The sequence below is a fragment of the Aspergillus niger genome, assembly GCF_000002855.4.
Source record: "Aspergillus niger supercontig An16".
NCBI classification, from domain to species: Eukaryota; Fungi; Ascomycota; class Eurotiomycetes; order Eurotiales; family Aspergillaceae; genus Aspergillus; species Aspergillus niger.
The window spans coordinates 1511799-1537133 of NT_166531.1; the positions used below are offsets into that span (position 1 = coordinate 1511799).

Consider the following 25335-nt stretch of genomic DNA (forward strand, 5'->3'; position numbering starts at 1 on the left):
CCGGTTCTCGCGCCCAGAATGGAAACACGCAACGCCAGAGGAGAAGGCGGGAGCCATTGACCGATCGTTATTCCTGTGGTTGAATCATATATTCATCAAGGGCTTCAAGACCTTTCTGACAGTCGATATGCTGACCTCGGTTGACCCTGAAATCCTCTCCGCGTCCCGACCTTTGAAGTTGCAGCAACGATGGGACATTGGTGAGATTCCATTGCTCATCTTACACACCTTATCCGCTAACACTATCGATCAGCTGACCACTCTAGCGACTACGCTCTGTTCTGGACCTTTTTGATTCACTACAAGTGGCCCTTTCTTGCAGGTGTACTGCCGCGACTCGCTTATAGTGGATTCCTTTTCGCACAGCCGTTTCTCGTGGAGCGCGTGCTCGATTTTATAGATGAGGCCAGGACCCCAACAACCAATGACACCGCATACGGTCTGATTGGTGCGTACGCCATTGTCTATATTGGCATCGCGGTAGGTGTTTAATTACTTTGTCATGACTCGAAGCCAACTCTCTGATCTTGTTACAGGTCTCGTATGCCGTCAACCAGCACAAGACGTACCGCTTGCTTACCATGTACCGCGGAAGCCTCGTCATGATGATATTCGAAAAAACACTGAAGATGAAATCAACCTCTATCGCAGACGCGGAGGCAATTACGCTCATGAGTGCCGACATCGATCGCATAGGACATAGTTTGCCCCTCATTCACGAGCTTTGGGCGAGTTTCATCGACGTAGCCATCGCCTGCTGGCTCTTGTATCGCCTTCTGGGAATCGCTGTGGTGGCCCCAATTTTATGGATCGTTCGTATGTGATAATGAATGGCTGGGCCAATATAACTGTCCCAGTCGCTAACAATGTCCGCAGTATGTCTCATCGCGGGTCTTCCGCTAGCGGGTGCCGCTGGAAATGCCCAGACGCCCTGGCTGGAAGCCATCGAATCCCGTCTGGCTGCGACTGCAAAGGCGCTAGGATCAGTCAAGGCCATTAAGATGACTGGGTTGGCGGACGTTGTTTCCGCCACGATTCGTCAGCTCAGGCTGGACGAGATTCGTGCATCTCTGAGGTGGCGAGTCTTGAACATCTTTGTCACCATATTTTGTAAGAGACGTCCATACATCAATATTTCATAAAGAACCTGCCTGATGGTGACCTTAGATTTTGCATCATCCACGTTTGCGCCGGTCTGGGGCTATGGGGTATACATCATCCTGGCAAGGTCGCGAAACACAGAGACCTTGACTGATAGTATTGCATTTTCCGCGCTCAGCTTATTCGAGCTGATGAACCAACCCATGATCTACATCATTGACGGCTTTGAACACATCCAGACGGTTGCCAATTCGTTTCGTCGAATCCAAGAGTATTTGACATCAGAGGATCACCATGACTTCCGAATCACCCCCGACTTTAAGCAGCCTTCTGACAGTATATCGTCCAACAGCGATAATACAGACGACATTTCTCTCAAAGAAAACCCGGCCTCCAAGGCCATCGCCGAACTAGACCAACACCAGAATGTTGCTTCTGTCAAAGAGGTGTCCACTGGTTATGATGAAGATACGACTATACTACATGACTTGAACCTTGATATTCCTCGTGGCCAAATAACAATGATATTTGGTCCGGTGGGATCTGGCAAGTCGACGCTTCTCAGGCTCTTACTCGGGGAGATGCCATGTGTTTCTGGAAATGTTGCCACGTCCTTTCGTAAAGCCGCATTCTGCCCCCAAACCCCTTGGATCACATGGGGATCGGTTCGAAGCAACATCATAGGCGCCTCCGAGTACGATAGCAAGTGGTATAATATCGTCATTCAGGCTTGTTCACTAGTCGCCGACCTGGATGAACTACCACACGGCGACCAAACCAACACTGGTACGCGAGGATCAAGACTCAGTGGTGGTCAGCAAATGCGCGTATCCTTAGCTAGGGCTCTGTATAATCGAAGTCCCATCCTCGTCTTAGACGATGTGCTTACTGGCCTTGACCGCACGACTGAGCGCGCAGTCTTAGAAAGCGTCCTCGGAGCCGACGGTCTTGCGAAGAAGGTTGGCACCACCGTAATAATGACCACGAACACTGCTAGCCACCTGCAGTTCGCGGACAAAATTGTCATGTTGAACGAACATGGCAAGATTGCACACCAAGGTACCCTCGACGCTATCTCACCGTCAGGAGACTGGATCCGCAAGCTTTCGGAACAGCCAACCGTCACAACGTCCCGTCCATTGCTGGAACTCTCCGATGAGACGATGCAGGAGGTGGGCGTTCCTCTTGACGGCGGAAACGAACCAGATCCCAAGAAGCAAAGTGGTGATTGGAAGGTGTATTCTTTCTATGTCAAAATTGCGGGCAGCTGGAGGATGAGTTTATATGTCTGCGCCTGTGCCACCTTTGTGTTTGGTGTCAACTTCCCTTCTGTATGGCTGCAAAAGTGGACAAACTACAACGCTGATCATCCCAACCAAGAGATTGGCTACTACCTCGGTGTGTACGCAGCTCTCGCTTCAATAGCGATCATTGGCTGTTCCCTTGCCGACGGTGTGTTTAACCTGTTTGTAATTCCGCGGACGTCCCGGAAGCTCCATGAGCTTCTTTTGACAGCCACTATGCGGTAAGTTGCTTTTAATGAGACACCAGAACGTTTCATAATAATGATGTTGATCATAACTTTGATTAGGGCACCTACGTCTTTTCTCACATCCACGGATGCAGGCGTAACGCTCAACCGATTCAGCCAAGACCTTGAACTCATTGACCAAGATTTGCCCACTTCGTTGGATCAAACCATCTTTCAGCTACTGAGTGCCATCATGTCGGCGGTCATCTTATTCATCGGCTCTGGCTACGTCGCCATCGCAATTCCACTGTGCATTGTAGTCATCGTGGCCATCCAGCTGTTCTATCTGCGCACATCCCGACAGCTGCGAATACTCGATATTGAAGCCAAGGCGCCTCTCTTCTCCCAGTTCTTGGAAACCCTGGGTGGTATATCCTCTATACGGGCCTTTGACTGGACAAGCCACTACGTCGAATCTGTCCACGACTCCCTCAACGTGTCACAAAAGCCATACTATCTGCTGTGGTGTGTCCAGCGATGGCTGACAATGGTACTGGACCTATTTGTCGCTGGAGTCGCCATTATTCTCGTTGCCCTTGCGACAAATATCAGAGGCAGTGGCTCAACTGGCTATCTCGGCGTAGCCTTGTATCAAGTCGTGACATTCAGTACCACGCTACAGACGCTCGTTACCGAGTGGACGCAGGTTGAAATGGCTCTTGGAGCTATCAGTCGTGTCCGTACCTATATTCTCGACACAAAAGACGAGAACCTGCCCAATGAGACCGGACTTGTCAGCGACAAATGGCCCGCAAAGGGCGCCGTTGTATTCAACGGTGTCTCTGCATCCTACGACACTTCCACGGACCCAGTACTCAAGGATATCAACCTTTCCATAACACCTGGTGAAAAGGTAGCCATCTGCGGTCGCACAGGTAGCGGCAAATCTTCCCTAGTATCAACTCTCCTGCGCATGCTGGAGCTTCAATCAGGATCGATTTGCGTCGACGACATCGACATCAGCACCATCACACGCCAGGCCGTTCGTGCTCGCTTCAACTCCCTTCCCCAAGACCCGTTCTTCCTAAAAGGCACCGTCCGCGAGAACCTTGACCCTCTCGGGGTCGCTACCGACGAGCGCCTGATTCAGGCACTTCAATCTGTGCGCCTATGGGACTTTTGCGAGTCTCGTGGCGGGCTGGATGAGGATATGAACGAAGAGACCTTGTCGCATGGACAGAGGCAATTGTTCTGTCTTATTCGAGCAGTTATCAATCCAAGCAGCGTCCTCATCATGGATGAGGTGGGTAGCAGCGTTGACGCGGATACGGACGCTTTGATACACGAGGTTCTGCAGAAAGAATTTGAGGCGTGCACTGTCATCGCTGTTGTTCACAAGCTACACACAACGCTGGACTTTGATCGCTTCGTGGTGCTAGACAAAGGGCGGATCGTTGAGGAGGGCCCACCGCGTGAGCTGCTTGAACGGCCAGGATCACTGTTCAAGGCGCTATATGAGAGCATGCAGACAGAGGAGAAGTAATTTGGTATCTCTTGCTCCAGTTAAGGGTTAAAATTCTGGTAAGAGTAGATGAGTATCTATTTTTCGTTTAGAGTATAGTCTTCTTGTTAGGCATGGGATATAGAAATGCGTGTAGGAATTGTATAAAGTCCTGCAACTTAGAAGTGGCTGTGATACAGTATAATGTTGACTACCTTTAACAATCTCAACAATCTTTTTAATAAGGTGCTTTGGGTAAACTGCCTAGTCTATTTCTGGCTTTAGAAGAATGACAGCTTTAGAACAAAATGATCACTTCGATTGGAATGCTACCAGTAAAAATCCACTATGCTAGGTCTAGTATCAACTTAGAGGTATTCTACCTGAATTAAATGGCCAAACAGGCAGCAGTCGGATAAAACCCCACCGCTCTGGTTAGGCAACCCGAAGGGCCCAGGTGCGGGGCCGCTCGGGTGCTGATCCTCAGGCCCCCAACGTTGAGAGCTACACACTAAGCCTTGCAGCTGACCAAGCGTGTTATAATCCGGCCCCCATTCTCGTGCCAGGTGGCATCTCTCATTTCAAGGTTTGAACTGAGGTCTTTTCCCTCAAAGAAACCGCCTGGAACCTACATGAACAGGCCTGTACAGTGGCATTCCATAACGCACACCGGCAATTCGTCAAATCAGCAATATGGATCTTTTTCACTCGGCAGGGTTTGCGTCAGATGTGACAGAGTTGATGAAGCAGCAGCATGTCCCGGGGCTGGCCATTGCAATCATACACAATGATCAAATTGCCTCTGCGGGATATGGACATGCGAGCCTGGATCCCGAAATACCTTGTACAGCAGATACGCTGTTTGACATTGCATCGTCTGCTAAATCACTCACTGCTGCGGCGGTGGGATTGCTAGTCGACGATAACGACATGTTCCCGGATATTCAGTACGATGCCGTAATGTCGACTCTTCTCCCCGAGGACTTTGTTATGTCTGGCAAAGGATACACAGAAGGAGTCACCGTGGAAGACATCTTAAGTCATAGAAGTGGAATGCCTGGGTGAGCTAATATTTTTTTCAAATTCCATGTTTGACTTCAAGACTAATCATATTGCGCCAGCCATGACGATTCGTATATGAGTGTGCGAGCGGCGAAGCCGGACAATGCTCGATCCATTACGAGAAACCTCAGGAATCTCCCTGTCGCGGCCCCCATTCGATCAAAGTATATTTACTGCAACATGATGTATACAGTGGCAACCCACCTTGTGGAAGTCAAGAGCGGACAGGATTTTGGTACATTCCTCGAAGACCGATTTTTCAAGCCTCTGGACATGGCATCAACTACTCTTCAACCCAGCAGCGCACGCTCAAAAGGATTTGGATCCCGCATGGCAACTGGCTACACATGGAAAAGGGCCGACTCAACATATCGTGGGTTAGAAAGTCCCGACTGCCCAGAAGGCCAAGGCGCCGGGTCTATCATTTCGAGCGTGAACGACTTCATCAAATTTGTCAAGGCTTTCATGAATCGCGAAGACCCTATCAATAAAAATGTTTATGAAGGGCTTACTCGCCTGCGAACTTTTGTGAATCCAAACCCCGGACGACGGAAGCGGTACAGCTCACCGGTAGCATATGCGGCTGGCCTGGATGTCTACTTTTACAAGGGACATATGGTTGTCGGCCATAATGGGGCATTCTCTGGATTCGCCAGTCGCTTCTTCTTCCTCCCTGATTTCTCATTCGGTGCGGTGATCATGGGAAACTCAGATGGGGCAAATGGCATTGCGACGACCCTGGTCCAAAAGCTAATTGACAATGTCCTTGGAGTCACGGACGAAAAACCTCAGGACAGCAAAAGCAAAGACACCCGATCTGTTGAAATCCGCGGTCCCAAACCCCAGGCCGAGGCGAAAGACGCAAATCCAATGAGTAAGAATCAGGAAAAGAAGGAGAAGAAAAAGCAGGAAAAGAAATCCCAAGCGAAGAAAAGTCAAGGTATCCAGAAGGGCCAAGTGAATGAGCAAAAACCAAACCGGAATACTCCGCAGCCACCGACTCTACCCCTCAGTGCTTACGCTGGCAACTACTGGAATCCTGGGTATCATAACTTACAGGTTCAAATCAGAGATGATGCGCTCTTCATCGATGCTACAGATCGCTCAATGGGGTTTACCTTGAAGTTCGAACATGTGTCCGATGACCGAAAATTCAATGCTCATCTGACTGATTGGCTCGATGGCAGTGACGACATCGTCAAAGCGGAGTTTGTGATAGAAGATGATCAAGTCACAAGGTTGGGTCTGCAGTTGGAGGAAATGCTCCAAGAAATGATCTGGTTCGAGAAGAAGGATGGAGTGCGCAGCGGTGCGGCCAGGGTGTTGGTGCCTTGATGTTCCTTATAATGCCTTGATTTAGAACGCCAGGTAAATTAAGATACCTGAATTACTATTACATATACCGCTCCGTAGGATGGAGTTCTTTCTTGACAATATTCCTCCTGATAGAGCTGAATGCAATAAGTGCTTACAAGAGGATATGTTGCAAAGAAAAGGATAAAATGAAATTGACAAATATTTGACCAATTGGCCTATGTTCAAACTCTCCTATGTAGCAGAAATCCTCTGCCGAGTTGGTTCTGATCAGGGCGGATCATGCTCCTGCTCAGCGAGCATGATCATGGTTTCTCTTTTCCCTGACTACCTAGGGATTCCAGACTCAGTAGGACAGAAGCTAAGCTTCATTAATTTAATATAACTAATACTACTTTTATAATCATAGTCCAGCTCATAAATCTTCACTAAGTAATAAAAGAGAGAACATCAGCACAAGCAGCTGGATACCTATAAGCTGGTAAAGTTATTATTCTCTCATCAGCTGTCACAGCTTCTCCGCGCTTATTACGCGTTATACAGTTCACAAGAAGACTGGGAAATCCAAATATCAGCTTTCAATTAAATTAAATAAAAAGATTCAGGCCAATAAGGACTAAGTTAGTTTTGCTTGGCACTGTCGACTTAACTGAGGCCATCTCTTCGTTTTCTCTTTCGCACTCGTATCCGGATTTTTTTTTCGCTCCGACTTAAATATCTGTAATCATGCCACCATCTAGTTAAGCGTTACAAGTGTGGACGTCACCTAACCCGTACCGTTCACCTCGAGCAATTATCACTCCTAGCCTTCTGTTCTAGTCTGGTCTCGGCTTTTCTTCGACCTAGCTCGGTGTAGATCCCCCAGCAAACCCCCAACAAAGGCGGCTTCTCTTCAGAAGAATCTGTCACGGCCTTTTGAGACGTCCTTCCTTGCCATCCGCCCCAATTTGACCACACCTTGGGGTAACATTCCGTCTTGGGCATAAATACTTTCTGCAGCTAGTGCCAGATTGCTTGAGTTAACCTACCCGGATTATGGAGAGCGAAGAGACGCAGCGGGCTCATTGAGGCTGCTACTGGTTACGGCCTTCGTAGTAGCGGTATACAGCCACAAGACCCCCCCCCACTTCCCACCATGCGATTCCCGATTCGGAGGTAGTAATGAGCGCTACGTCCATGACCAATCGTCGGCGTGTTATGTATAGCTGTGCGTTGTGCGACGAGAGAAGCCGAACTTGGCCGCTGAGAGGACTTTTGATAAGTGGTATAACGGGGCAAGAATACAGAGAGCTCATCATAGGCTCAAAAGATAACACTGATCTTGTCCTTATCTGTAATAAATTAGAAAGGAAGGCCATTTCTGGACCGGTTACTTAGGGGGTCTGAGGAATTCCGGCTTGTATAGACTATATGTGCATCCATGCCTATCTATAAATCACAAACACCAGACTAATATGGTAAGCTACGGCAAGCTCTCACCACCCTCCATCTTCAACCAAAACACCCGTTCAGCAGCCCTCCCCCGACCCCCCGGCGTCAATAACGCATGCACTTCACTCGGATGCACCCATGCAAAGAGAGCCATAACCAGCACCATGAGCAACGCATCAAAGATGTACAGGTATACCTCATGTGATACTAGATACCCGTCATTTCCTGGCACATATTCAATCAATCGGAACAGTGATCGGACAAAGATAAGCGCGCTTCCCCCGTACAGGGCGTACATGTGCCGCTTCCAGGGCGCTTGGGAGTGAAGGACACGGCGTGATGGAGTGTTCGACACCCCGCGGTGGAATTTTATACTCGTTATGACGAAGAGCGAGAAGAAGATTAGTTGTACGACGAGACCGCCGATTATGATATTCTCGCCAGTGGTTAGGGCGTTGGGTGTTCCAGAGGCCATTATCCCGCCCCCTGAATGAGACTTAGCAGAGTAAACCTGCATTAATAAGGGAGGTAGGGGAGATTACCTGCGCCTTGCATAATGAACGAGATGATGTCTCCGAGCAGGAATGTCTTGGTTAGCCACGTTCGGCGAATGAGGCAATATGCCTCTCCGTTTGTTAGGAGCACAATCCGGCCGAGCTCCATGTAGACGGTTGCGGCGAAGAGGGTGGGTGTAACGAGGAGGAGGAGGGTTTGCAGGATAAATAGAGGAGGAAGAGGCGCGTTGAAGCAAAAGCTGCAAAGGAACCTTGAGGATGAGGATGATATCATCTCGACACATGTCGGTGCGGACGGCTTTGGGTCTTCCTCATTGGCGGCAGGTGCAGCTATTGTACCTGCATTTCCTGTTTGTGAAGTACTAGCGTTCGAATGGGGTGAATTCTGCAAAAGCTGTTGAAGAGGTGGACTTATATCATGTCAAGACAAAGGGTCAAGGATATATGGATTTGATCTATCTAGATCTTAAGAAGATGGTTTGGTGGTTGGTTGTTGGAAGAGGTGGTGGTCAGAGACCACGCAGGAAGAAAGGCGAAGGATCAGCTGACAGCTGCCTGGCTGCAGTGAATGTCTCAACATATCACCTTCTAAACTAAGCCCGTGAAGCAGGTCAAATATATTCTGATTATCTGGAGATATCAGAGGCACATCTGTTTCAGTGGACAGATGATTCCATGATAAAGAGAGTTTCTGAGGCATAAATAGACTGTCATCAAGCACTGCTTGCGCAGAGGGCGCTTGATCGTCCTGTAAAAAAGGAGTTGTAGATGGCGCGCTTTCCGTATGCTGGACTGGATTGTGGGTGTCAAAGCCCAGACGAGAAAAGAAATGAGCCTGCCTGGAATTGTCCTGCTGCCTACAGTGATTGATTGCCTCCAAGCGCATTTGGTCTGGGTCGAGACTTTCGAGTTGGAGGGAGGATTCTTGCTCATCGGGCTCTTGCACGTCTTCAGAGCCAGCTAGTAAGTCCTCTGTGTTCTGTGGTGGCTCCAGTCTCTTGCTGAGGTCTTCTATGTTTGCTTGAATTATTGCTGATATTCAGGGTATTCCTGCTTTGAGAGTGCTTGTTATAGAGATTATAAGAAGAGGAATAGTGATAGGAGAGAGAAGATTGAACAAGGAATAATAAAAGCTTTAAAGTAAGAAGAGAGGAGAAGAGAGAAGTGAAGAAGAAAGGAAAAGGGCCGGGGGGGAGAATTTATATAGAGAGAGAAGAAGAAAGACGGAAGAGGAAGGAAGAATTGGGCAGGAAAGAGAAGACTGATACAAAGATAAAAAATGTAAGAGAGAGGTGAATGAGGCGAAAGAGAAGAAGATCAGAGACCAGAGAAGAGAAGTAGTAAGACTGAATAGTACCGCGCAGTAATTTGTAAGTAAGTGCGGACGAGTATTCTGTAGCTAAGCTTCTAAATATATAGTTACTTTAAGATAGTAGTTATATTGAGTACGAAGAATAGAACTAGTTAAGTACATAAAAGGGTATCCTTATATATCCTTTTATATGGCACGACGCTGGTATATGGTTGACTGTCAGTATACTCCTGGGTATACTATTCATATACCAAGGAAGTCACGTGATGTGTGGCCGTTCTGGACGTCCTTCCAGCCGTCCGTAACTTTACTGTTTTATTAATCTTAACCACCCGGTAGATATAAGGTTACTGCTTGATGAATAGAAACCCTGAGCTATAGAGTCCCAGTACTACCCCTTCTGATTGATTAGATCTGATTTCGCAACATGGCCTCCGATGCATGCACATAAAGCCGCAGTGACAGGTCACGTTGCGGGATATTTCCACCGAATGCATGTAACATTCCCACTAACTAATTCTCCGATGTTACATTCCTCCTTCCCCTCTGAAATCATTGCTTGAGCTTTCTTCGGATGATGGAAACCACCCACCTAGTATATCCATCGCAGCCAGCCCTACCAGAAGAGAAAGGCAGTTTCCACATCCTCCTATTTGTATACTCCGCCCCCACCCACGCCAAAACAGAACTTCTACTCAAGATCAGCTCATTGGCCGGTGATCGACAAAACGATATACAGATAGTATCTTAGTCTTACTACACGTGGTCATCCAATCCCACACCAGGAAACCCCTTATCATCGGATCCGATCCTCCCCTCCGAGCGCGAGACACCGTAAAAGATGCGGAGCGGAGCGGCGCGGTCGTTCAGGAACGTCCGAGCCGCGCCGAGCTCAGCCCAGCCCTATTTATTATGCTTTACTTAAGATAAGTTTTCTCTAACTAACTATGATGATGTTTAATAAAGAAGCGAGTTACTTTTATTTCTTTCCGCTCATTATAAGTTATAAGATCAGTCTCAACAGCGCGAAAAAACCGACGGGCGGAGACGACAACCGGACACAATGGCTCCTTCCTATGAAGCAGCTATCAATACCCAAACAAATGCTGCAGACATTCTGGATAAGGATGACCAAAGGTCTCAAAATACGCTGCAAGAGTCAGAATTAGCTGCCGATACGGAGAAACAGGCTCCCTCGCAACCTCCGGCGCAATCGCCGTGGGGGACGGCTGATCCCCCGCCTGATGGGGGATTCGCGGCGTGGTCGGTTGTGTTGGGGGCGTGGTGTGCGTATTTCTGTACTTTTGGGTGGATTAATAGTATGTTTATTCTCATGTTTACTTTGTTCTTGATTTCACTTCTAAAAGAGGGGAGAAGAAAATGGCTTGTTGCTAGATACGTGCTGATTGGGGCGCAGGTATTGGAACGTTCCAGACTTATTATGAGACAACGCTGTTGAGTGAGTACTCGACGAGTACGATCGCGTGGATTCCTTCGCTGGAGGTGTTTTTCATGTTTTTCATGGTCGGTTTCTCTCTTCCTCCTGCTAAATATAAGATTTCCAGGCTGACCATATTAGGGACCCATTGTTGGTACGCTGAGCGATAGACTCGGTGCTCGCGTGGTCATCATCGCAGGCTCCCTCCTGCATGTGTTTGGGCTCATGATGACCTCCATCTCTACGGAGTATTACCAGGTCCTGCTGTCGCAAGGTGTCTGTAGCGCTATGGGGCTGTGTGCTATTTTCCAGCCGTCAATGAGCTCCATTCCCAGCTGGTTCAACAAGAAACGCGGCGCGGCGTATGGAATCATCGCCTCCGGGTCAAGTGCCGGTGGTGTGATTTTCCCTATCATGGTGGACCGGCTCATCACTCGTGTTGGCTTCGGGTGGGCGATGCGCATCGCTGCCTTTCTAATCCTGGGGTTGCTTGTCGTCACTTGTCTTACTGTGAGGGCGAGAATTCCGCCAATGAAGCAGCGGATGGATAAAGAGGCGTTGATGCGGCCGTATAAGGAGGTGAAGATGCTGTTCTTGGTTTCCGGGTTTGTCCTGTTGACTTTCGGCGTATTTATTCCTATCAACTACATGGAGACGTCGGCCATTGCGGATGGGATGAGTACGAATCTGGCGCAATATTTGGTTCCGATCTTGAACGCTGGAAGGTGAGTGGCCCGACTATGCTCTGAAAATGATAAGCATGCTAACGGGTGATAGTCTTTTCGGTCGAATGGGGGCTGGCGCATTCTCCGATAAAGTCGGGCCATACAACATTTTTGTCGTAGTCTGTTCACTGACGGGCATCTTGGTCCTCGCGCTCTGGATCCCTGCGACCAACAACCCCGGTAATATCGTTTTCGCGGTCCTCTTTGGTATCACTTCGGGCGCATACTTCTCCTTGTCTGCTGCCCTGGTGGCAAAGATTGCCCCGCTCCGGGAGATGGGCTACTGGACTGGTGTGCTTTTCCTGTTCGCGTCGATTGGTGCCTTGACAACAAACCCTATTGCGGGCGCAATCCTGCAGCGCGATGATGGGTCGTACACGGGCATGAAGATCTATTCGGGTATCTTTCTGTTGGCAGGCACCGTGTGTGTCCTAATGACGCGTATTCGTCAAACAGGCTGGGTGCTTAAGGCGAAGTTCTGAGTGTTTCCCTCTTGTCTGCTCATATGAGTCGGTTTCTCTCGTGATATAGTTAATGTAATATTCTCTTGGCTGGTTCGACCTTGCTCAAGCATGGTCTCAAATCTGAGTATCTATCAGATGCTCGAAGCCCGTAATGTCGACACTCTGCATTAAGCCAGTCCAGTCCGGAAACCCAAGGACGCCCATATCCCAGTTTACAAAGTCAAAGAACGACTCAACCATTGGCGCCTCCGCTTGATCGGCACCTGTCGGTTGGTTCTCATCGGCTGAGCCCGCAGCCTGCTCCGCAGCCACCTGCATCTGTCGTATATGCAACGCCTTGTCGCGCAGGCGAGTGATTATCGCCCACTTTGGCCCCGGGTTTGGCCACAGGGGGTCCTTCTCGGTCAGGTCGAAAACCAGGTTAATTGCTCGCCATGCACGTTCAACATGCAGCCCCACTGGATACACACAGAGGTGCCACAATATGTATGTGAGGAGAAAGTAAGGCATGAATGTAGAAGAAAGCCAGCGATATCCGCGGAGAAGCGCGTCGGTAAACATTTCATTGGTGCGTTCGAGGGCTTGGCAGGAGATGTCCAGAGTTTTGGTCTGCAACTCACGACGCTCCGCGACCGGTATTGCGGTGCTATTTGTCTGGAGGGCTTTTTGGTTCAAGTACATTTCCATCTTCAGTACTAGAACCTCCCCTAGTATCATTCCTTGTCGTTGGATGGGAATGTTGGGATCGCCATGTTGCATATAGGTGTTGTATACGTGCTCTTTTGCTTCCCGCGCTATCTCAGCGGGATCTTTCCCAGTGACTTTGGTTGTCAGTGTGCGATGCAATTCCAGGCGCTTTTCGTTCACTACTGTTGTGATCAGGGATGCTGTCATCTCTGTCCAGCAGTCTTTGGACTCCGGTGGCACCGTCGCCGTAGCAGAAAGGTCCTGATCGTCGATATTTGCAGGAAATGCGGTGTCGCAGACCTCCTCGCCACTACTGACACCGACTCCATGATCCTCGACCGCGCGACTATCAGCCGTACAAATGTGCCACCAGAGTCGGCGGCGCAGCTCACATTCTAGCGGAGTCAACTTGAAGTGTCTTCCGTCACGGTGGAGTCCAATGGATTGTGCTGCCCGGATAACCAACCCTCGCATCGTCCATCCAGATCGTCCGCTGTTGTAATAGCGCAAGCACATCTAAATATGCCGTATGATGAGCTACAAGTCCATATAGCAATACTAGCTAGCTGGTTCTTACCTGGTAGATACTTATCGCTTGCAGCGATGTTAGTGTGGGAGCGTCCAAGAAATTCGACTGATAGAGAGCAAGTTCCAGCCCTTGCTGGTATCGCTTGACTTCTGATCGCCTCTGTTCATGTGCTGGGTCCTCGGCAAGCACACTTGTCGTGGCCGCAAAGAAGATGGCAAAAAGCAAAGCATGGAGATCAGCGGGCGCGGCCGCTGGCTCGTTGATAGCCGCGAATATCCGCGGCTGAGTCGATGGAACGTGAAGAATCTTGATTATTGGGTCGATGCGGTTCAAGAAGGTTTGCCACAGCTGTGTCGACTGCCACTGACACGGGTGCAGGCTATAGAGATCTCCCTCCTCCACATAGCGACTGACAAGGAGACCTTCCGCTCTGAGCGTGAGTGGGCGCCGGGAGCTGCTGGTATCGCTTTTCGGCGTCCCAATGGCAGATTGAAGCTCTTTCTCATCTTCCAGGACCCGAGACAAGAGTTGTTCATTGATATACCGGCCGTCCTCAACTAGAAGGCCGTCGTGCGATGGCTCCGCCGCCGCATTTGTGCCCGTCGGGGACGGTTCTTTGCTTGAGGGGGACCCCGCACCTGGTGCAGAAACGGTCCGTCCGTCTGCCACTTCGTGCTGAAGGTGAGGCAGCAATCGGTTTCCAGCTAGAGCCGCGATGGAGCGCTCAAGTGATTCCAGTCGGGCAATGACATCAGAATTGTGAACTTTTGGAGACCGACGCTTGACGCGATTAGGGCCGGGGTATTGACAGAGCACATTTGCTCGTATACAAGACCCACATGGAGAGCTCTTATCGCAGCGGACCTTGCGTTGATGGCAGCGCAGGCAGGACCGTTCGACGTTATAGCGGCGTGCGGATTCCATGGCTACGCTCGCCTTTGCGCGCTGCAAGGGGTCAGACTCTAATCAGATAATTCCCAGCCTGCTGCAAAGACAAATTATGGCAGATAAAATCACGAGAGACCGACTCGATAATCAGCCTATGAGTTGAAGAGTTGATGCAACGCCAAAGTAACCTCGGGAAGGCGGCTGTTCGCGAACGTCCGAAGAACCGAGAGGTGACATCGCTGAGTCAGCCCATGAGCCTCTCACGAATAGCTTCGAGCAGTTACTTGATTCTATGAAGCATTATCATGAACAGCAATAATATACGTCGAAACTATAAAATTGCTACTCCCGTTGTGTGTCCACATCTACAGGAACGCACACCGTGCGAGCGAAAGTCTACTCTGGTAATGACATGGCAACTTCACCGTCGTAGAAACCCGCAAAACCGCGGACACAAACCGGTACAAAGTAAAGTCCGGCTTCCACAGACGAATATCGCAGATATGCAGGCTATTTCTGGTTCTGCAGAAGGCGAAAGGCTCACAGGAAGCGACCGCGCTCGGACAGCCAAGCCGCAACATAGTTGAAGCAGGTTTTGACGGTGTCCCCACATTCTCCGGGGTACGATTCACACTCGGTGCAGGTGTAAATGCCGTGCTGGGCGCCTTGAACAAACGCGATCGAGGTATCGTTGCTCTTGATGGCATTGAGGTGGATCTTTTCAGCGTTCAAGTACTCATAATGTCCAGCCATCCCCACGGTCAAGAGCGGGACGCTGACGCCCTTAATCGATGCGGCAGGGGCCATCTGGGTGGACTCATACTCTATGCCTTCCAAATTATCTGCCAGGATGTTGAAGTTCTCGTTGGCTCGGATGGCCAGGGTTGATAGGTACCGCCGTACGGTGGTCTTGAGAGCAGCCTGCTCCCAAGAGTTAGAGACGTCGACCCAGCCGGAGGGAACACGCACTGAATGAATAATCTGCTCAGTCGTACCGTTCTTTTCAAGCAGAGTCCAAGGGTATGTAGTGTGATGCAGAGTTCGAACATCTTGAGTAATGAAAAGGTTGTTGGGGCCAAGGTAAAGAGCCGCAGGGATGGTGAGGGGCTCGTCATCACCAAACATGCCATTGCCCTTCTCAATTTCCTTGAGACGGTTCTGGGCATGCTCCAGGACACGGTTGTTGCGAGCCACAATGCCCTTCGTAAATCTCTTTTTGAATTCTGAAGTGAAGTTTGATTGAGTGCCATTGCTGAACCCGTTATCAGGGTTATAAATGTTGAGAGACTGGTTGAGCCTTGAGGCATTCGTTTCATCTTCAATAGCCGGGTTCAGACTCAGCAAGCCCATGGTGGAGATGCCGTAATTGGCATCCAGCAGCATCAGGCCGTCAGCAGGCTCAAGACTAGCCAGAGCATTCGAACAGGGATAGATCTTCTCTGGGCCATTACACGCGGACACGCCATTCTCTGCAACGTTCTGATATTGGGCCATCATAGCACCGCCACCACTGTGACCGAGAATAACCACCTTGTCGATATTAGTCTGGTTGCGCAACCAGGCCAAGCCCGTGTTGACCTGGAGCATCATATCCTCAAAGTTTATGTCTGACATATAACCGGACTTGCTGGCTTCATTGTTCGCGCAAAACACAGTAAAGCCACGCTCCTGAAGCTCTGTGCAGCCGACAAAGGAGGTGTAGTCCTGCTCCGCATGCATGATATAGATAGCGATGCGCGAGCGTGGGCTCGTAGTGTTTGGTCGGTAGAGCCCACCAAGAACGCCAGTATCATCGAAGTCTTTCAAAATGGGGAGAGGTAATTCAGAGGCAGAAGCAAGTTGAGCGAGCAATGCCAACCCAGCAAGGGTAGTCAAGCCAGCGGTATAGGACAGAATCATAATGGACATACATGCAAAAGCGACAATAATAGATAAAGAGGGGGGTCAGACCAGTACATTCACAACCCCTCTCCCAGCAGGAAGAGCAATTGCTCTTATACTCATCGACCAAGCATTTCCAAGTTGGGGCGGGCCCACCTCGCAGCCACCAAGGGTCTTTATGGCTGTATCAGAACGCGTACTGCGATGACTGGGTTCCGGAAGGCCTGTGCCAACCGGTGCTCGGTTATAGACCAGCTATCTCCTGGTGATCGGTAGTATAGTTCAGGCTATCAGCATTCATGGAACCCCACCACGCCGTGGCGTAACGCAGAAAAACCATCTTCTATGCACTCCTTGCGATATCTCCGAGGTGTCGATCACCCTGATCATCAGAGTCTTGTCGATGAAAAGCCCAAACGAGCCATCTTCAACATTGTAAGTCTGCGCAGCAGGTTTATTGTTCTTGTTTCATACCACCTACTCAAGTCTAAGTTGCTCTGTCTATCTGCCATGATACATCAGCGCGAGTACAGTATTCTGTAGAAATAACATCGAATGGTCCAAACCCGAGGACACATACAGTCATACTGCAAGCGACAATGACAAGCGGTGCGGGGAGTGTTGACCCGCCAATTAAGGACCCTTGAGGGAATTGAAGAAGTGCAGGAGAGTGCGGAGATGCGGGGTGAGGTGGACAATCATTTCCACACCTCCACTTCCTCCCCAACACTGCAAGCAGGATTCTTCATCGTTCCAATAGATAAAGAGCTATGTCGCTGCTCGCTTGGCTAAGCGAACTCTCTAAATTACCACCGCCTGCTTAAAACGGTATACTGCTCCGAAGATGCAGGCAATGATGATGGTGCCACATTCAGAGATGCGCTGTCCGCAATGACTAGTTTTCCCTGTCGGTAGTGGCTATTTGGGAGGGAATTTGCCAATATTACCAGCAGTAGGCTTTGCCATCTTAGCTGGACGGATAGCTCGACAGTCATGTCAACGAGAGAATGTTTGTTTTGCCTGCAGGCATTTGCGATCATCTCAATCATGCTGCTCGCCGATATGGTAGCGAAGGCGGCGTATACCACACACAGATGATAGTGAGGGAATAGTGAAAAGCTAGTAAGGGGTTAGTGAGGCAATAGTTGGGGAGAGATTCAACAGTATCTCCTACAAACGCATGACATCTACCTCATCAGGACTGGGACAGAAAGGCTTGTATTTAACTCATGCTTCTACAACCCAGAAGTGTGGACGTCTCCCCACTCCGCGTGTAGTTAATTGCCGGAGTTCATATGACTTATTTGCTACTCTATTTCGCTTTCAAATTATGTTAGTCCAGAGAACAATTCTCCATTTCTTCATTAGAATGCACACACCCCTCAATTACCACTATAATTTCATGACAGTATGTCAGGTCAACTTCTATCATAAACAATGACCCAGTCCCTCTCCACCCTACCGGGTAAATAATCTACCCTAATTCTGTTATCGTCCGTACAAGCCCACACACAACATTATTTTTTAAATAGCAAACATATTATTCTCACCACTGACCATGACTTCCTTAGCTTCCCGTTAAGTCTGAAAGCATTCTTGAAACGGCCTACTACTTCTTACGTATCACGACTGTCCTGTCATGAACGAACGATGGGCCACATATGTGCCGTGATTGCCGCCGTTGAGGTGGATCTCGTTTGTTTCGGTCGGTGTTTCAGCGGCCCCCCGCTCTCTCCCTTCTCTGTCTCCTCCCAGACGGGACGGGCTGATCTGTAACGGACTATTCATCAGAAAATATCGCTTACGCATTCGTGTAATCATAAATGAAACTATAATGGTTGTCGCAATGGAGGTGTAACTAGGGATGCTGTAGATGGAACGTTTGTTGTGAAAGTAGACGGGACCTCGGGTCGCTTTTGATTTATAGTGTTTATAAAGTTATATACAAGAATGTGAACAACTTCATCCTTGACCCTCTATCACCTCTCCCTCCCCTCTTCCCATTCTCCCTTCCGGATAGATAACCATGCGGACTGAGTGCATTTACTCAGCAACGCACTGGTAGTAGTAGTCGTTCTGGACCTTGCAGGTGTAGGGGCTGGCACAGACGGTAGGGCCGGTCCAGTTGATACCACCGCACTGGTAGTACTGGTTCACCTCACCAGCAGAGTTGGTAGCCGAGGGACCCTGTGGGTCGCTGACACCGACGACACCGCTGCTGCTAGCAGCAGCGCTGGAGCTAACCTGGCTGGGGGCAACGGCAGCAGTGGTGGTGGGAACGTAAACGGAAGTGGTAACGAAAGCGACGCTGGAAGAAGTAGGGGCGACGGCAGGGGTGGTGGCAACAACAACAGGGGTGGTGGCAGCGACAGCGCTGGAGGTGGCGCTGGACAGCTTGCAAGGGGACTTGGACTTGGACTTGACCTTGCTGAGAGTAGTCTGGCTGGCGGCGTTGGCCGAAGAGGAAGAAGAGGAAGAGGCAATCTCAACCTGGGTGGCGGGGGTGGTGGTCTGCTCAAAAGCGGCAGTGGTGGTGGAAGCAGTGGAGGTAGCAGCAGCAACGGAGACAGAGGCCGAGCTGGAGGCGGAAGCATCACCGCTAGGGAAGTACTTCTCGAGGATGGGCAGGTAGGTGGAGTAGGCGGTGCCATCGGTAGGCTCCAGAGAGTACATGTAGGTTCCCCACCAGGGACCGGCAGACCACCAGGAAGCACCAACCCAGACGTCGGAGTTCTCGGACATGTACGCGAGCATACCCTCGACAGCCTCCTCACACACGGAGTTGACGCCACCGGCGAATTCACCGACGATACCCTGCTTGTTGTTGGTCTTCAGCCACTCGGTGGCCTTCTCGAGGCGCTCCTGGCCGATCGTGGAGCTGACACAGGTCTCGGAAGTACCGGAGCTGTCGGAGTCAAGGTACTGGTGCATCTCATAGATGATCTTGTCCTCGCTGTCGGTCAGGCCAGACAGGTTGTCGTTGTAGGTAGTCCAGTCCCAGGCACCGGTGTAGGCGTTACCCTCGACGAAGATGTACTGGGTGGTGGCACCAGCGGCACGGATACCGTTGATAGCAGCCTGGTTGAGGTCCAGAACCAGGGACTGCTCCATGTCATGGTACTCGTTGTCTGTTTCCATTAGTTATCTCTTTGTATAAATGGTATAGTAAAAGGTCTACTCACTGGTATCGAAGATGACCTTGTCGTTGTCGGCAAATTCGGTAGCGACGTTCTTCCACCAGGTCTTGAAGTCGGAGGTGGAAGTAATGATGCTTCCATCACTGCAGGCTGTTAGCCATCATATGCCACCTTTCTCATCCAACTGTATCCACTTACAAACGTCCGTAGTTGTGGGGGTCAAGGACAGCGTAGGCACCGCTGTTGGTAACGAATTCGACAGTCTATGTAACCAGTTAGTGTTGCAACGACCAACAATATCAGGGGCATGAGCGATAACATACCGACTTCAGGTCAGAGAGGTAAGTCGAAGCGAAAGAGCTGGTCAAGCCATCGGGAGTCAAACGCTCCATGAGGAAGGGAATACGGAAGATGTTCATGCCCTTGTTTCTCAGGACCTGGATCTTGGAGGTCTCGGGCCAGGTGTAGTCGGTTCCCAGGGTGCCGGGGAGGGCGGAGCCGAATTCAGCGCCGGATTCACTAGTACCAACCCCTACTTCTGTTAGAGTGGTACAACGAAACTCGGACAAACATCACATACACTTGAAGCCAGAGTCACGCTTCTTCATCTGGCGGCTGGGGAGAGCGGACACCATGCTGGCGGCAGAAGCCGCAACGATCAAGTTGCTAATTCTCATTTTGAAAAGAATGTACGTCGACCTGGTCGATCAAAAGAATGAATGACTAAAGGTAAGAAAGAAGGAGTGAAAACACAAGATAGAAGACAAGTAATGAATGTCAAGAGCCAGTCTTGATTGTGATGTGCCAAGTAGAACGAACGAACGGTTCGGACTCCCCATACTTATAATCGATCACTCGGCCAAAAGCAACCATCCCATAATTCCCTATCATTTCTCTGGTCCCACAGCTTAATCTCAGCAAACGCCTTAGGTGCTTTCTCTGAGACAGTTACCTTGTGGCCCGCCAGGGGATCCATCCACTAGGGTGGACTCCTTGGAGTCGAGAACCTCTCGCCCGATTCCTCCGAATAAGGGCACTGGGCCGGCGCTGGGCTAGCGCCGGTCCCTGAGCGACCCTTAATATCTGGATACGCCACGGGCGGAAAACAGGAAAAAAAGAACCACGAAAGCAGCTTTTCAGCCGCTGTAAAACTGTGTTATTCACGCAATATGTGCCAAAGTCGGTAGTCGCCACGGCATATCCCCGAACTCCTCTGTAGAACGCTGGGGTGGTGGTGGAGAGAGTGTGTAGACCGTTGTTACACCTCAAGGCTTAGCCACCTAATGGAAACAGCCATGCCCGCATCGTCGCAACCATATCGGAGGGGATGCACTGGCCCCGTGTCAGTCACCCTTCATTTCTCCGGGTCAAAATTGCCTGCCTGGAAGCGTGGGGCCATACCATGGCATCGCGCAGGAGATCCGATTAAGATGAAACGAGTTAGCAGCCTAAGCTTCCTGTTCGTTGGTGGAGTGTTTCCACGGTTAATTAAATTTCTTCCGGGCCGGTGGGAGCACGGAACTGGTCAATAGGCCCGGAGACAAAGAAAGCCGTTAGTCTATTAGCATTCATATCGGCTTGCAGATTGATTGATCACCTTTGCGCCCTCCTGTCCAGGATGGTTTCTTCAGTGGTAATTTCTGGCCGACCCGTCTGTATCCAACAGTGAGACAAGGATTTGGGAGACCCACTGGGACCGTCGGCGGAAATCAGGCGGTCCTTCAGTCGGACCTATTGACATCCCATGCTTTCTCCCAACGAAATACCATCTGCCTGCTGTGGAGGATGCAGAGTCTTGCAAATTGGGGGCAATAATGAGGACAATATTGCGAGGGGAGTGAGCGGGAGAGGTTGTCCACAGGCGTGAGATGAGAGGAAGCGGAGGGTGACAGCGACTCCTGAGAACACGTGCTGAAATTAATCCCGAGGCTGGCGGAGAATCAATAGTACAATAATCCCCTCAAGCCATTAATATGAATTGCCTCCTAATCTGCCAGAACTTCACAAATCCTCGTTCATAGTTCCACCCGGAATAACTCTAGAGGCGAGTCATGTCACTTTCGGCCGGCTAAGTATTGATTGTGGCAACGGCCTGCTTCTACGGGCTTCTAGGAGACTATACTATTAATTCGCTCCATATCGCAATCGACTTACCCGGAGCTATTGACCTTGGTTTACTATTTTAGGACTCTTTTTATATTGGACGCCGTTAAGAATATTTACATAGCCACAGTCACCGAGGCCGATTGGAAGGCCGTGAGCGGAGAATTAGATTGCTATGGATACTGTTCGGAGCACCCCAGGACATGCCATCGGCGACTCATGAAGTTCTGTCGGCTTCGTTGCAGTGTTGACCGACGTGAAATTCGAATGATCGATCACCCTGGCCGATCGGGATCGCGTTTGCATCGTTGTCATATAATGTGCGTTCGAAATATCGCACACGTCCATCGCCGCTTACCAGTACTACCGTTTGTTGTTGAGTCCCATATGCACCATGCAGGAATGAGAGATCCATTGCATGGTGCTCCCCTCCCGCAGCCCCATTTGCCTGCTTACCATCAACGCACACAGGAGCTACTGTATCTGCCGGCTTCGCGGGTTTCTCGCGAGCACCCAGGATAGGAATGAAGATGCTCTTTCGAAAATACGGAAGGTAGTCCTCCGCAGTGGCATCTTCTGAGAGCTTCGGGAGTGTATTGGTGCTCAGCATATCAAGGAATCGGGTAATAAGAGCATCTTCGTCCTCCCCAGCCTGCACGTGCGTAGCAATGGCTTCATTCATCAGTCTTTCGCCGTCAAGAATCTTAGGCCATGACCGATCCTCGAAAACTGTGTTACTGAGACCCAAAGTCTGATCAGGTTTTGTGGCAACCCATGCAATTTGGTCCATGGTGGATGAGCGATTGGAGACGATTGCCAGGGGCTCGTTGATGTATCCACAAAGCAGGCTGAACCCACCGACATTCCTGGCGGTGGGACTCGCAACCATATCCTGCACATATTCCCGGGTTGACCGCTTCTCGTCAGAAGGCGCAGCAAGCCAGCTACATACAATGGCCCCCCGGCTCTTCGCCCCAATAGCTTGTTCTGATGTATTCTCGCGGTAGTTGGTCAAGACTGCCACTTTGCCTTCTCTGGTCACTCCCATCCATGTTCCATGTGGCTCTCGCGCTAGATCACGGCCACCTAAGATATTGGACCCTGGTGAAGGCCACCAGTCAGCGGGAGATGTCGGTCGACGTATGTATTCCTAGACGCCGTTAGTTTTGGACGGATCCGAGCATGTGGTTTGAATCATTGTCGCGTACATCCCTGTTGTTGATGATGATCAAGGGATAGGAAGGATGTGCGGTGGATAGAAGCGCGATACACATTGCGACGTTTCTGGGAAACAGAGGAAGCAGGTAGGAAAGAATTCTGATGTAGTAGTAATATTCTTGAGCTCGGCGTCAGGCAAGCGAACTGCCGCCACCTATATGAGGGGAAGGGTAGTCTCGTGCGACAGGCGGGTAGGATCGGGCGGTGAGTACTAGTATTGTACAATCACAAGTTTCCGTGAGGTTGTCCGAGTCTGATGACAACTAGTAGCAGGGTCCCTGGATTCAATGAGCAGAGTCGACTCAGAAGCGCAGGGCGAGGTTGCTCTGGCGAGTCCAGAAAGCAAGGCGACTGTTGGGCACTGAGGTCATCCGACAACTGGACCGGCAGTTCAGCTCCACCGCCTTCGTGATGCTAAGATAGGCGCTCCGCCTGGCAGTGAGGAATGCCATTGTACTATCAGTCAATGCTAGAGTAGGCTAGTAAAGAATGGGTAATGAGATTAGCCTTCACGGGGTTCTTGCTACAATGGATTTGCTCTTGCAAAGCAATAGTACTATTATCTTCATGATGATATGATCATAGCGAAACATCATCACAACTTTTATCCATAGCAGTATATATATACTACCAGTAGTGTTAGTCCTCTTCACCTGGAGGACGGCTCTTCAAGGCGGAGTCGGTGTGAAGTTGCTACTTTTGTCCCCAAAGATACATCATTTACTTATATAACTGATAAGACGCTGAATGGAACTGTACCATAGCCTATCGTACCATTCCTTCTTCATTCAAGTCGTTAACCGATATTGATTCGCATGACGTCGATACCGCGGCATTGCCCGAAACGGCAAGGCGGGCAGGCTGCCCTTATTACGGGACTAGTCCCGAAGAGGAGAGCTAGACTGCCTGAGCCACACGGCTGAGTTAAGGCATCCGCACCGATACTTTCCTAATGCGGTAAGTACCACTGTAGGGCTCGATGGATCATCGTGGCTTGGCCCCAGTTTCTCAAGGCAGCCACGCTCCGTCTTGGGCCTTTTCTCCCCCCGAATTTTACTTCCATTCCTTCTTTACTACCACCTTATCCTCCTTCCTGGAATCCGCAGGCCAATCCGCTAAGATTCATAAAGTATTAGACTTTCCTTGCGGCTGGCCGCTCTCCTTTGTGCTGGTCCGCTGGTCGCGTGAAGCTTCTGCCCCGCAATCCAGCAGCAGCTCAGCTTACCGATAAATTCTTTTCCCCTCCTATCACCCTTCTCTCCAAGGGAACTCAGCCCAGCAAACGGATCAAACTGTATACAATTGCCCATCATGTTCGGTATTATTGCGGACCTTTTGTCGTGAGTACCATCTGCTATCGTTCGTCATCGAGTCCCGGCGATGCCGGTCGACCCCGGACACCCCGGCCCTATGATGTGTACCCTGCACTTTCTCATACGCTATGCATATGCTAACGAGGTTATGCATCTAGCTCAATCATCACGATCCTGCTTCCTATATTTGCCTCTTACAAAGCCCTCCGGACTGGCGACCCTTCCCAGCTGGCACCATGGCTTATGTATTGGGTCGTTCTGTCGGCCGTGCTGATGGCCGAGTCATGGACGATCTTCATTTTGGGATGGTACGGCCACGAGACAATCGCGAGGCATGCTTAGGTCCGTCCGCTGACAAGCTGTTGCAGGTTCCCGTTCTATAGCTGGATCCGCCTCTTTTTCTTTTCCTATCTTGTTCTCCCCCAGACCCAGGGAGCTCGGAGTCTATACCAGGAATATGTCGACCCATTCCTGGAGCATCATGAGCGTGAGATTGAGGAGTTCATTGGCCGCAGCCATGAGCGTGCCAAGGCTCTAGGACTTCAGTATTTCTACCAAGCCCTAGACTACGTTCGGGAGAATATTCTGGGCTTGCCGGCCCAACGTCCCGCATCTCCTCCGCCCCCGACTGGCCCGGCTGCCTATGCGCAGTCGCTCTTGTCCCGGTTCAATATCCCAACTGCCGCTGGAGGCACTGCCCCAGCTGCAAGCAACGACTGGCTCTCTGCCATCGGTTCTGCAGTCGCTTCCGTCGCATCTGGCAAGAGTGCTGAAGCACGCGGTGAAGAGTTGTCTGCCAGCGGAACACTGCTGCCACGGGAGGTCGCATCCATGTCCCGTGCGGACAAGGCCAAGTTTATCTCGAACCAAAGGGACATGTTGGAAGTGCTGCGTAGCGCTCTGGCCAAAGAGGAGCGCGACCTGCACAGTGCAGGCGCAGAGGGTGACGACCTGGCGTACGGTGGTGCACCGCTGCGAAAGAACCGCAGCGAGAACTCATTTACTCATGTAGAACATGAGGACACCCAGGAACGCTCGTCCGATGCGCATGGCCGCACAAGCAGCGGTAACTGGGCCTCTGGTTGGTTTGGAGGTGGGGAGCAAGCAGGATCCTCGGGTGTCGACCATGGGAGCGAGGGCGCAAGAAGTCGGGCTCACTGATTATTTAGACCAAGCAGATACTTTCTTGCATGAGGCTAGCACTCCTTTTCATCAATGAAAAGCAAGAATGATAGGATAGGATGC

At 50.4% G+C, this 25335-nt stretch overlaps 9 protein-coding genes across 9 annotated transcripts; 4 read left to right on the plus strand and 5 right to left on the minus strand.

Annotated features, from left to right (window-relative positions):
- Position 1: 1 nt before the first annotated feature.
- Positions 2-4115, plus strand: An16g06740 (uncharacterized protein; the record flags this gene model as incomplete). Its single annotated transcript, XM_001397939.3, has 6 exons — positions 2-200; positions 254-480; positions 537-816; positions 877-1110; positions 1168-2626; positions 2693-4115. Coding segments are annotated over 6 exons (3822 nt in total), but the record flags the coding sequence as incomplete, so codon positions are not given.
- Positions 4116-4766: 651 nt separating this feature from the next.
- Positions 4767-6470, plus strand: An16g06750 (uncharacterized protein; the record flags this gene model as incomplete). Its single annotated transcript, XM_001397940.3, has 2 exons — positions 4767-5134; positions 5195-6470. The coding sequence occupies 2 exons, from the start codon at positions 4767-4769 to the stop codon at positions 6468-6470; spliced, it is 1644 nt and encodes a 547-aa protein (XP_001397977.1).
- A 1441-nt stretch (positions 6471-7911) lies between these two features.
- On the minus strand, positions 7912-8669 carry An16g06760 (uncharacterized protein; the record flags this gene model as incomplete). The annotated part of the gene is made up of 2 exons (XM_001397941.1): positions 7912-8366; positions 8423-8669. 2 exons carry the CDS (start codon positions 8667-8669, stop codon positions 7912-7914), a joined length of 702 nt encoding a protein of 233 aa, XP_001397978.1.
- A 2101-nt stretch (positions 8670-10770) lies between these two features.
- An16g06770 (uncharacterized protein) lies at positions 10771-12352 on the plus strand (the record flags this gene model as incomplete). Its single annotated transcript, XM_001397942.3, has 4 exons — positions 10771-11026; positions 11125-11231; positions 11287-11870; positions 11923-12352. The coding sequence occupies 4 exons, from the start codon at positions 10771-10773 to the stop codon at positions 12350-12352; spliced, it is 1377 nt and encodes a 458-aa protein (XP_001397979.1).
- A 96-nt stretch (positions 12353-12448) lies between these two features.
- An16g06780 (uncharacterized protein) lies at positions 12449-14675 on the minus strand (the record flags this gene model as incomplete). Its single annotated transcript, XM_001397943.3, has 3 exons — positions 12449-13537; positions 13599-14512; positions 14627-14675. 3 exons carry the CDS (start codon positions 14673-14675, stop codon positions 12449-12451), a joined length of 2052 nt encoding a protein of 683 aa, XP_001397980.3.
- A 303-nt stretch (positions 14676-14978) lies between these two features.
- Positions 14979-16337, minus strand: An16g06790 (uncharacterized protein; the record flags this gene model as incomplete). The annotated part of the gene is made up of 1 exon (XM_001397944.1): positions 14979-16337. One exon carries the CDS (start codon positions 16335-16337, stop codon positions 14979-14981), a length of 1359 nt encoding a protein of 452 aa, XP_001397981.1.
- A 2025-nt stretch (positions 16338-18362) lies between these two features.
- On the minus strand, positions 18363-20133 carry An16g06800 (uncharacterized protein; the record flags this gene model as incomplete). The annotated part of the gene is made up of 6 exons (XM_059745240.1): positions 18363-18506; positions 18810-19447; positions 19502-19599; positions 19655-19719; positions 19780-19988; positions 20037-20133. The coding sequence occupies 6 exons, from the start codon at positions 20131-20133 to the stop codon at positions 18363-18365; spliced, it is 1251 nt and encodes a 416-aa protein (XP_059602773.1).
- Positions 20134-21776: 1643 nt separating this feature from the next.
- An16g06810 (uncharacterized protein) lies at positions 21777-22833 on the minus strand (the record flags this gene model as incomplete). Its single annotated transcript, XM_059745241.1, has 2 exons — positions 21777-22709; positions 22768-22833. 2 exons carry the CDS (start codon positions 22831-22833, stop codon positions 21777-21779), a joined length of 999 nt encoding a protein of 332 aa, XP_059602774.1.
- Positions 22834-24088: 1255 nt separating this feature from the next.
- Positions 24089-25251, plus strand: An16g06820 (uncharacterized protein; the record flags this gene model as incomplete). Its single annotated transcript, XM_001397947.3, has 3 exons — positions 24089-24117; positions 24249-24398; positions 24459-25251. 3 exons carry the CDS (start codon positions 24089-24091, stop codon positions 25249-25251), a joined length of 972 nt encoding a protein of 323 aa, XP_001397984.1.
- Between the last annotated feature and the right edge of the window lie 84 nt (positions 25252-25335).